The sequence below is a fragment of the Thamnophis elegans genome, chromosome 16 (genome assembly GCF_009769535.1).
Source record: "Thamnophis elegans isolate rThaEle1 chromosome 16, rThaEle1.pri, whole genome shotgun sequence".
In the NCBI taxonomy this organism is placed as follows: Eukaryota; Metazoa; Chordata; class Lepidosauria; order Squamata; family Colubridae; genus Thamnophis; species Thamnophis elegans.
This window is the reverse complement of record NC_045556.1, coordinates 23,342,707-23,355,069: the sequence shown is the minus strand read 5'-3', so window position 1 is coordinate 23,355,069 and position 12,363 is coordinate 23,342,707. Positions and strand designations below refer to the sequence as shown.

At 45.6% G+C, this 12,363-nt stretch overlaps 1 protein-coding gene across 10 annotated transcripts in view; it reads right to left on the bottom strand.

Moving 5' to 3' along the window:
- Nucleotides 1-12,363, bottom strand: part of MAP2K5 (mitogen-activated protein kinase kinase 5) — a 177,315-nt gene that overhangs the window by 134,041 nt on the left and 30,911 nt on the right. For 8 of the 10 annotated variants that reach the window (XR_004256607.1, XM_032232591.1, XM_032232595.1 and 5 more), the window contains exon 8: nucleotides 4,061-4,131. Coding sequence is in view for 9 of the 10 variants with exons in the window: in XM_032232591.1 (XP_032088482.1) it covers nucleotides 4,061-4,131 (71 nt within the window). In the remaining variant the exon portion in view is untranslated. The remainder of the gene's footprint in view (nucleotides 1-4,060; nucleotides 4,132-12,363) is intronic. The other 2 variants (XM_032232590.1, XM_032232594.1) reach the window with 1 other exon arrangement.

Genomic DNA, 12,363 nt, shown 5'->3' with positions numbered 1-12,363 from the left:
GCTGCGTGATAGGGTGCCCTCCGAAGATCCCATCCCCCTCCCCACACTCGCTGCTCTTCCCTTAAGCTACGGTTAGCAGGAAAGTGATCAATATCTCAATCTCCATAAACTATTTCAATAATAGTTAGTTCACCTGGAAACAGAAACTAAATGTTTCTGCTCAGCGACCTGAGACTGCCTCCTTGTTGGTTGAACGCGGGTAATATTTCATTGCCATAATGGATACGACTCAGCACAGGGTTTTAGCAGGAGGCAGACAAACACACATTCTTCGGTTACAAATCAATATACACTACACACCTTTCCAAAAAGAAAAAAAAAGCCCAGGATGTGGGATGCTGGGGGTCAAAAAATACAAAACGTGTCACCAGGAGCAGTTATAATTAATTTATTTGACAAAACAATCATTGATTCTCTCCAGTGAAGGACTCACAGCTGCAGCAGCTGCTAACCCAAACCAGCCCAAGCTGCCTCTAAGCAGAGCTTCAATTCCGCTTTTGCCTGCAACAGAGATGGGTTCTCCTCAATGGGCCAGGGACGTAGCCAGAGGGCAAGTATTTCCAACTATTTGCATCCTACGTGCGGTGAGGGGGACAAGGAAAAGTGCCCGTCGATTCATTCTGAAAGCTGGCCACGACTTCTGACCAGTTAGCCAAGGCTACCCCTAAAAGCCAGAGCTCGTTTTGCTTTCTCGGACCAGGAAGGGCCACCAAATCTATTGGCATTTTGGCAAGGCTCCTGGCACCCCAAACAGCCACACTAACCCACATGCCTGATCCAAGGGGTGCAAATTTGTATGCGCTTGAGGTTGCCACACTGGTGGAAGCTACAAAAACTAGATGAAAAATCAGATGGCCAACATATGTCAATAAGAGTGTTTTTTTCTCAAATTATAAAAGAAAAGAAAATGAGCCAAGGGTGCTTTTTCAAAAGGCAACTGGACTTCCTTTGTTTTTCCCTGAAGACACTTTGCTTCTCATCCAAGAAGTTTCTTCGGTTCAGTTTTTCTTCAAGGAAAAACCAAGACAGTCCAATTGCCTTTTGAAAAAGCACCTTTGGGACAACCATGGACTCGATGACTGAGGATCTCCACAAACAAAAAGAAAATGACACAACCACAAAAAATGACTTGTGTGCTGAAACCATGTGTCTCTGGATGAAATCTTGATCACCATCCTCTCCCCGAGGTCCTTGTTTTAGGGAATTTTACTTTATTTGAGGAATATGTCCCATATCCTACTGTAGCCTTCTAAGTGGGAATTTTGTCGACTTACCGTATTTTTGGGAGTATAAGGTGCACATTTTCCCTCAAAAAAGAGGCTGAAAATCTGGGTGTGTCTTATACACTGAATACAGCATTTTTGGCCTCCCAAAACCCCGCCCTCTTCACCAAAATGACGGTACATTGAATTTAGGAGGCTTCCAGAGTGCTCCTGAGGGCTGGGGAGGGCAAAAATGAGCAAGAAACGGGCCATTTTTTGCTCAATTTTGCCCCACCCCCACCCCCCAGGAGCACTCCTAAAGGCTATGCATGCCCCTTTTTTTTTTTGACAAAAAACAGGCCATATTTTGCTTGTTTTTGCCCCCTCCCCCCCCCAGGAGCACTCCACAAGCCTCCTAAAGGCTATTCATGCCCTTTTTTGGGAGGTCTGCAGAGTGCAAAAACCTTTTTTTTAATTTGCCTCTTCAAAATCTTGGTGCATCTTCTACTCCGGTGCGTCTTCTACTTCGAAAAATATGGTAAACTATTGCAAGAATAAAGGCTTTCCCATCAAGACAACCATCTCTTTGTTACTGTAAATCTTAATTTGAGGGATCCTTGGTGGTCTGTGAGCTTGGTGGTTTTCTTGCAGATGTTTCATACCCAAACTAGGTAATATCATCACTGCTAATAATAAAATCTTAATATGTTAAAATTAATAGAGGTTGGCACAGTGGTTAGAATGCAGTTCTGCAAGCTAATTCTGCTGACTACCGACTGCCAGCAGTTCGGCAGTTTGATCCTGACTGGCTCAAGGTTGACTCAGCCTTCCATCCTTCCGAGGTGGGTAAAGAGAGAATCCAGATTGCTGGGGGCCATGTGCTGACTGTAAACCGTTTACAGGGGGCTGTAAAACACTGTGAAGCGGTATGTAAGTCTAAGTGCTATTGCTGTTTATGTAGAGCATTGATTTTGGAAATTGTCTAAGAGGGTTTGTTCCACAATAGGAAGGCCTGTATCTTTGAGTGGGAACAAATATATGTAACAAAGTTGGGAGAGGCAGTAGCAGAATAAGACCATCAATGCAGCTGTAAACATAAAAAATACATTAACTCTCAAGGCCAGTGGGGCTCAGTGAATGCATCTCTTACTTTCAAAATCTATCAATAGCCCCAGAATAATATCCCTGTCCTGAAAGGATCTGTGGCATACCCCAAATTCCTCTCTTTCCTCTCTGGAAAGTTTCCCCCACCTGCCAACGAGGACTTCCATTGCGATGGGTCCAGCCAAGAGGGCAAATGCATTTGGAGGGAATAGACCTGGCTGTTTCAATCAAAAAGTTGGAAATCCAGATCCTTACTGACTAACCGGAGAAATGTCATGTTGGAACGAGAGAGCTCGCGGAAAGAACAATAGTGTGTCGCTACATGAAGTTTATCAACTAAATGTATCTAATTGGAAGAAAGGCAGCATCTTACATGCCGTTGCCACAGCTGAATCAGATAATCCATAACAACTTCATTAGGAACAAACTTCCCGGGATATTAATTTACTTGCATAAATAGCAGGATTCTCAAAAGGCTCTCGCAATTCCCATAATGGTAAAGGAAGCTCATGCAGATCCACCACAATTAGTCTTTGTCATCCAATTCCAAGGAAGCTGTCGATACAGCGGAAGGTTGCCTGGCTTTGCTAATGGGCCGGGCGAAGGTGAACAAGCCGAAATTGAATCTGGACAAGACAAAGGGGCTGTTTCTTGGTCAATGGGAAATCAGGATCAGCTGTCGGGAATGAAGCGGCTCCCAAGGTTTGCAGCTTATGAACATCCTGGGATACCGCCCTGTTCACAGGGCCTTTGTGGCGGCAACATATTTGCACATTATGGTTCATATATCACCTACTGACCCTTCATGAGTCAATCAGACTAAGCTTTCGTCGTATCTTATTAGACTACTCCAATGTGTTTCATTTGGGGCTGCTCTTGAAGAATCTCTAGAAACTTAAAGGAGGATGTTTGCCAAGCTCGTGTAATGTCCACAAAATGAGTTAATAAGTGTCAATTCTCTGTGGCTGAAATGAGTCCCAGCTATCCACCGCATGAGAAGACAGGGTGGGGTGCTAACAACGTAATGTTGGACTAAACCAATTATTCATCTGCCTCAACAGTTCCTCTACCAATAAAAACAAAGAGAATAGCTATAATTATGCTATCATGTTGGCATGCACTTTTAAGCACAAATTGTGGCGCATCAAAACAGTGTTGTCTTTTTCTGGTATCAGACAAAAAACTTTTCTTCACATTTGCACATAATCTTTGCTAATAGCCATTACAATTATTTCTGGGAAAGTTGCCACAGATGGATTGGGCCTTACATGCCTATTATCATATTTTCCATACAGTATTGTCATTTAGAAAGTATTTTTACTTTCTGAAAATATTGATCACCACAATCTTTGCTGGTTGCGAGAGAGCCTGTAACCCTGTTATAAATTTTAGTCTAAATGTATTCAAAACATCCTAGAAAATGGGTATTCCATCTTCTTCATTTAAAATAAAAAGTTTATCAATTTGGAAACAGCATTTTTAGTCCACATTGGCAATTTCTTTTTTGATCCCGCACTAAGATTTATCTAAGATTCCAATACGGTCAACCAAAAGGGTGTTTGGAAAGCTACTTTTCCAGACATAATTTGGTTATGAAGGCAGCTCCAGCAAACATTAAAGATCATCAACATTTCATGGCAGGAGAAAAAAGGCCAGCCACCTTGTAACATATTTTGGGGGAAAGGAAAATGTCTCTGCCTTTTCTTTTCCCCAAAGTTGGAGTGAAGGGGAAAGAGGGGAAGAGGGACACTCACTTGTAAACGGTTCCTCCGTTGCCGTGCCCAAGGATGTCTCGATACCGTATGTCTTGTTCATTCATCTCCACCAGGAAGAAAGAAAAACAAAAGAGATGTCAGGCTGGGGGTGCAAGTGTCAAGGAGAAGCCACTCTCGGCCATAAACAACCCGCCGTCTGGGTCATTTCAAGTTCAGCTGCAAGAACGAGGAGATCAATACAACATTTGCTGTCCAATTTATAAAAGACAATACCAGGGGACAAAGTGATGGAAAGTTTAATGACAATTTGTTTGCCTGGGTCATTTCATTAAAGTTTGATAAAAGGTGTCAAAATGGAATGATAACATAGCTCAAGAGGAGCAGGGCACCGACCTGCAGGGGAGCGGAAGGCTCCAGAGCTCAGAGCGTCACCACAAGGCCTGGGTCAGGAGGGGACTGGATAGTCCCTCAGCCAAGGCTCTGACCTGGAAGCAACCACAGACCACTTCCTGAAACGGGGCCGGTTTTGCTCTAAAGCAGGGGTGTCAAACTCAGGGTCCGGGGGCCAGATCCAGCTCGTGGGGGGCTTAGATCTGGCCCGCAGTGCCTCTGCCAGCGAAAATGGAGCTCAGGAGTCTGTTTTCTCTGGCAGAGCACTTGGACCACCACAGGCATCTCTAGCATGAGTGATGTTGAGCTGGCCATGCCAACCCTGGTCATGCCCCCCCCCCCGAGGTCAAACAGAACCCTGATGCAGCTCTCAATGAAATCGAGTTTGACACCCCTGCTCTAAAGCTAGAGAAGAGCCACAAGAACAGGCTGATCAAATGGCCAGGAAGGATGGATGGATGGCTCACCTGGCTCAACGCACCTCACTGACGTGGCACACACCACTCACTTTGCAGGTAAGCCCTCAATTCTCACATTACATGCACCCTTGTTGTGCTGCCGTCTTTCCTTCCCACACGCAAAGTCCAACAGAAAAGCCACTAGCCCAATTACACCAGTACAACAACCCGGAATTCAAAATTAGTCTTTTCCTTGAATGGTGTTCAGAAGATAACAAGGGGTCTATTTGACAATCAACTCTCGGTGAATATAAGGGAGTAAAGCTACCTCATGGAAAACCAAACTCTCCGCCATGAATTTTCCTGAGTTAAAAAAAGCTTTTGTAGAAATATGTTGTGAGAAACAAATCGTGTGCCAGAACAACAATATTGAAAATAATCTACTGGAAGGCTATAAATATATATCTTAAAATGCCTTTTTTTTGCTGTACTTCAATGCAATTATTATATAGCTGGGGAAATATTTTTTTTCAGGTCTAAAACTTGGGCACTCTGTGACTGAAGTGCAATGCCACAAAAATGGCCATTTATTTTATGTATTTAGTTTGTTGCAGTAAAGTTACTGTTTAGAAATTAATCGACAGACAATAGGTGCTCATGAATCAAAGCAAATGTTCGTACAATGGGAGTTGTTTTCTAAACGATTTTTCCCATTTCAGGAAACAAGAAGTAAAGACCAACCAGTCCACTACTGCCGCAAAGACTTTTTACAAAATAGTGTGTTTTTAGAAGACAGGCTAAGAAAGCTTTCCGAGTTGAGGAGCCAAGTGCACCTATCCTAACAGATGCCTTCCAGAAGTCTCAGGATTGCCACTCGCTGAAATGCCAACCAGCAGTTTGAAGTTAGAAAGCCCCTTTTCTGGAGATTTCCCAAGGATCTTCCTGCTCCCCGGGTCAGAAGAATGGCACACAACGATCCAGATTAAAAGAAGTGAGGGACACCATCCATGTATTTCTCCTCAAGAAGCAAGGAACTACATATATCCGTGATGGAGAACCTATGGCATGCAAGCCACAGGTGGCACAGAGCCCTCTCTTCAGGAGCGCCAGTCATCGCCCCGACCCAGCTCCACTGTGCATGCACGCACACCTCCCGCTGGCCAGCTGGTCTTCAGGTCTCTGCCACGTAGGGCACATGCGGGGATTACATTTTGGGGCTTTGCGCAGTATCCCCACACCTTGTTTTGGCTTCCAGGATGGTGCAGGAGGCCTTCCAGGCTCAAAATGGGATGCGGGGAGAGGAGCATGGGGGGATTGCGCGTGTATTGCATTATGGGTGTGGGCATCCACAGATGCTGTCGCATGTGCACACATACGCTTCTAGCATGCAACGACAAAAAGGTTAGCCATCACTGCCATATATGAAAACAAAATACTAATTTTCACTGTCAGGAGTGGCTCTTGGGGAAAAAGAAGGTCCCAAAAGAAAAGGTAGAAGTAAATGAAATGTAAAGTAGATGAAGAATGAAAGCAGAACGAATGCAGGAAAAGAAATCCTAAATGATCACATCTTAGAAGACTGATGAATCTCTCCCAACAGAATAAATGGACATCAAGGAAGGACGTGAAAACAGAGCGGAAAGAATTGTGTTATAAGGGGTTGCAAAAGTGTATGAGTGTGCCGAAAGGAAAAATTGACTGATTTTAATCTCTTAGTTTAGTTTCGAGTTTCGAGTTTAATAAAATTTGTATGCTGCCCACTCCCATTGGGACTCTGGCGGCTCACAACAAGTCAAAAGAAACATTTAAAATTTAAGAATAAAAAATACAATTAAAAGTCCACATCATCCATTCCATCTAAGCGGGGCTGGATATCAATCAACAGCCCCAGGCCTGCCGGAACAGCCAGGTCTTGATGGCTTTACGGAAGGCCGGGAGAGTGGTAAGGGTCCGGATCTCTACGGGTAGATCGTTCCACAGGGCCGGCGCAGCAACAGAGAAGGCCCTCCCCCGGGGGGCCGCCAGCTGGCATTGTCCGGTTGATGGCACCCGGAGGAGGCCCAACCTGTGCGATCTTGTTGGTCGTTGGGAGGTAAGTGGCAGGAGGCGGTCTCTCAGGTAGCCAGGTCCTAAACCATGTAGGGCTTTAAAAGTAACGACTAGCACCTTGAAGCGCGTCCGGAGACCAATGGGGAGCCAGTGCAGCTCGCGGAGAATTGGTGTAACATGGGTGTATCTAGATACACCACATATCGCTCGCGCGGCTGCATTCTGGACCAATTGTAGTCTTCACTCTTCAGGGGCAGCCCCATGTAGAGCGCATTACAGTAATCCAGTCTTGAGGTGACGAGGGCATGAGTGACTATTCGAAGTGCCTCCCGGTCCAGGTAGGGCCGCAACTGGTGCACCAGGCGAACCTGGGCGAAAGCCCCTCTGGTCACAGCTGACAGATGGTGCTCTAACGTCAGCTGTGGGTCCAGGAGGACACCCAAATTGCAGGCCCTCTCTGAGGGGTGTATAATTTCACCCCCCCAGGCTAAGAGGTGGAATGTCTGGACTAACCTTGGGTGGCAACCTCAATAGCCACTCAGTCTTGTCTGGATTGAGTGCAAGCTTGTTCGCTCCCATCCAGACCCTGATAGCCTCCAGGCACTGGCACATCACTTCCACTGCTTCGCTGAGTTGGCACGGGGCGGACAGATACAATTGAGTATCATCCGTATATTGATGATATTTGATCCCGTGCCAGCGTATGATCTCACCCAGCGGCTTCATGTAGATGTTAAATAGGAGGGGGGACAGGACCGAACCCTGCGGCACCCCATATTTGAGGGGCCTAGGGGTCAACCTCTGTCCTCTAACCAACACCGACCTGTCCGAGAGGTAGGAGGAGAACCACCTTAAGACGGTGCCTCCCACTCCCACCTCCTGTAACCGTCGCAGAAGGATACCATGGTCGATGGCATCGAAGGCCGCTGAGAGGTCAAGGAGCACTAGGATAGAAGAATGTCCTCTATCCCTGGCCCGCCAGAGATCATTGATCAGCGCGACCAAAGCAGTTTCTGTGCCCTAACCAGGCCTGAAACCCGACTGAAAGGGATCCAGATAATCTGCTTCATCCAAGGTCCGCCGGAGTTGAAAGGCCACCACCTTCTCAACAACCTTCTCTACGAACGGGAAGTTGGAGACTGGGCGATAGTTGTTTAAAATGGCTGGATACAGGGATGGTTTCTTAAGGAGGGGTCTCACCACCCCATCCTTTAGAGGATGTGGGAAGGATCCCTCCAGAAGAGAGGTGTTAACAATCCTCTGGAGCCAGCCATGTGTCACCTGCCTGCTGGTCGAGACCAGCCAGGAGGGACACGGGTCCAGTAAACAGGTGGAGGCACTCACCGCTCCCATGGCCTTGTCCACTTCCTCAGGAGCGACAAGTTGAAACTCGCTCCATAAAATCCGATCAGGACCTTCCCCCGGCACTTCGGCTGGTACCGTCCAAGTGGAGTCCAGGTCCGTCCGGATCTAAGCGATTTTATCCGACAGAAACTGAACAAATTCCTCAGCTCTATCCTGTAAGGGTTCGTCCGCATCCCTCCCTTTCAAGAGGGAGCGGGCTATCCTAAACAGGGAGGGTGGGTGAGATTCTGCAGATGCAATAAGAGCGGAAAAATGTGCACATTTTGCCGCCCGTATCGCCACTAGATAAGTCCTAATAAAGGCTCTTAATTGTGTTCGGTCGGATTCGGAGTTACTAGCCCTCCAGCGTCGCTCTAGGCGTCTCTTTTGGCGCTTCATCTCCCGGAGTTCCTCGGTGAACCAAGGAGCCCTCCTGGATCCACAGCCACGGAGAGGCCGTAAAGGCGAAATCCGGTTTAGAGCCTCCGCCGCCGCTATATTCCAAGCAGCGACCAAGGATTCCACCGGACTGTGGGCCAGAGAGTCAGGTATCTCACCAGGTGCTGTCTGAAATCCCATAGGGTCCATCAGGCGCCTGAGGCGGAACCACCTAATCAGTTCCCCCTCCCTACAGTGGGGGATTGGTTTCCGAAAGTCGAGCCTCAGTAGGAAGTGATCTGACCATGACAAGGGCAAGATCTTAATGCCCTTCAAATCTAGATCACGTCTCCACTGCTCCGAGAGAAACACGAGGTCGAGCGTGTGCCCCGCTGTATGAGTCAGACCCTGAATTACCTGGGTCAAGTCCATGGCTGTCATGGAAGCCATGAACACCTGTGCTCCGGCAGATTGAAATCCCCCAGCACTATAAGCCTGGGGAACTCAATCACCAGCTTGGCTACTGACTTGAGGAGCACAGGCAGGGCTGTTGTAACGCTGTTGGGAGGTAGGTACATTAGCAACAAACCCATTTGACTCCCAACTTCACCAGAAGGGACTCACACCCGACAATCTCCGGAGCAGGGATGATGATGACTGCCACTCCCCCACCCCTTCTCTGGTGTCTTCTTAACGCTGAAGTTTTTCATTGTTTAGTGCTGTAACTTTTATATTTTTTTATATTGTTGTAAGCTGTCCAATCACTTGACAGTGAGATGGAATGAATGAATGAATGAATGAATGAATGAATGAATGAATGAATGAATGAATGAATGAATGGCAATAGCACTTAGACTTATATCTCTCTCTCCATAGTGCTTTACAAAACTCTCTGAGCAGTTTGGAGTCAGCATATTCTCCCCAACAATCTGGGTCCTCATTTTACCAACCTCGGAAGGAGGGAAGGCTGAGTCAACCATGAGCTAGTCAGGATTGAACTCCTGGCAGTGGGTCAACCTGCAACGCTGCATTCTAACTACTGGGCCACCATGCATCTTCATAATACAATAATGAATATGAAAAAGGATTGGAGAAAGATTGTGGAGAAAAGGGAGAGGGGCTATCAGCACCCAGGTAAATGGGTGATATGGGGCAGAACTCATATTGCAACATGGATTTCCAGATCTCGTCTGCAAAAGAAAAACAGCCAGGCATCACACAGACACAACACACACCTTGATTTATGTATTTATAGATATATTTCTAAAGTATGTTAGTGAGGACAGTAGATGTATTTGACTGGGGCAGGGGTCCCCAAACTTGGCAACTTTAAGACTTGTGGACTTCAACTCTCAGAATTCTCCAGCCAGCATAGCTGGGAGTTGAAGTCCACAAGTCTTAAAGTTGCCAGGTTTGAAGACCTCTGGTGCTTGGGGACACAGAGGTTTGTGCATTTTTTATGTTGATGATACTGGGTTGTTAGCTAAAAACCGAAAGATTATTGGCAGCAAACATTAGATTGTATCATGGAACAAGAAGTAGGGATTTGAAAATCAACAATATCAAAGACTAAGCTAGTGATTTCTGAGATGGAAAGAACAGAACAAATGCAAGTGGCAAACCATGGAAAACTCTAAAAATAGTACATGAATTGGTTTAGCAGTATAGAGCACATTAATAAGGGGGAAATGGATGGAGGAAGCTTTGGTTTAAGCAAATGTTAATGGAAAAGTAGTAGATTATATAGTTAGTGGTGAGGAAGGGAACATCAAAAGAAGCAAAAATGAGACTATATTTCTGCTGGCTTTGTGATGTGTAAAACGAGATGCAGTAGAGAATGAAAAAGGATGAATCTGTATGGACTGTGTAAGAGAGCGAACAGCCATTGAGAGAAGCTGAAGATCTGATTGTGTAGCGCAGTCTTCCTCAACCATTGTAACTTTAAGATGTGAGCTTCAACTCCCAAAATTCCCCAGCCAACACAGTTGGTTGGGGAATTCTGGGAATTGAAGCCACATGTCCTAAAGATGCCAAGGTTGACAAGCCCTGGGACAGAAAAATCAAACTACAAAACAAATGAATAAAGAAAGAATGGAATGAGGGGATGGATGAGAAAGTTGCGATTGAATGGAGTTAATGTGTTCCTCAAAAAGAAGTGTGAAAAGTTTAAAGAACAAAAAACAGAATGTGCACAGGATGGAAGGAAGCAAGGAAATAATAATATGGAAAGGTAGAGTGAGTAGTGCTGACATAAACTAGTAACTTCCTTCTTTCCTTCCTACCTCTTTAATCTCTTAGGCTTCCCATTTCTGATTCCTTTTCTGCAGTCTGCATAATGTTGCCCACCCTCACTGGGACAGCTGTGGTGGATGATGTGAGTGAAAGCATTTAGTTAAACAGAAGTATGTGAAGAGAAACTTCAAAAGGGCACTGAGGATGGAGCCCATTTGCAGCATCAAAGCAAACTCATCGAGTACATTTCTAAAGCATAATTATCTGGCGGTTATTCCAGAAAGGACAAATAAAGATTTCAAAAGTGCAGCCCTCTTGGCTATTTTGCAAAATTATTTCCACATCAACCTATTTCTTACCTTAATCTCTCTTGGGTCAAGTGGTGGGTAGTAAATGGCCCACTTATTTACCACTTCTTTAACCACTCTGGGAGTTACAGCAAATATCCTGCAAAGCTCGGCTTAGTGGGTGGAATCTAAAGACCCAAGAACCAACACACCCAAAAGATGTTTGACTACATTTTCAAAAGAATGACTGGAACCAAGTGGGCCTTAGAACTTTTCCAAACTTCCAAATTACATCTCGCCCCAAAACATATAGAACATAGAATAATAGGGTTGAAAGGGACCTTGGAGGTAATCTATTCCAACCCCTTGCTCAAGCAGGAGACCCTATACCATATCAGACAAATGGCCGTTGAAACTCTTCTTTGAAACCACCAGTGATGGAGCATCCACAACATCTAGAGGCAAGCAATTCCACTGATTGTTGTTCTCACTGTCAGGAAATCTGTTCATAATTCTAGGTTGGTTGGCTCTTTAATATTTCACCAGGTTCTTCTTGTCCTGCTCTCATGTGCTTCTGAGAACAGATCGACCCCCTCTTTCCCGTGACAGCCCTTCAAATATTGAAAGACTATCATATCACCCCTAGTCCTCCTCTTTGTTAAACTAGACAGATCCAGTTCCCACAACTATTCATCGGAGGTTTTATCCTCTGGTGCCCTAATCATCTTTGTTGCTCTTCTCCACACTCTTTCTGGAGTCTCAGCATTTTTTGTATGTCAGGTGTGTCCAATACCTATGGGAGAAAGTTCTGGAGCTTTTTTGGAAGATCTAGCAGCGGAGCAGAGTTATTATATAATCTTGAGCAAAATCAATACGCTCCTATCGGGGATGGCCTCCTCTTAAACCAAGCTTTGGGAAGGACACGAATGGATCGGTGAAGGACACTTGTGTAGTCAACCAGATTGGCTGAATCAAACTTGGTGATCCAAAAGAAAGTTCTCAGTGGGCTTGATGGGAACAATAAATATGTATTCTGCCTCTTGTAAAAATGCCTAAAGTCTGCTGTTTCTCTGGATTTCTATTATCCTCTCCACTGCAGGAGGGAAAGCAGAGGCAGCGGAATGAGAATTCCTCGATTATCCTACTCCAGATATTCCCTCGCTCCATTCTGGGATGGGCCAGTTCAGCTCAAAAGTAACGCATGTTCAAGTTGACCATGGCTTGGTTTGATTGTCATCATAAGCAGAAAGCTCCCATATGCCAC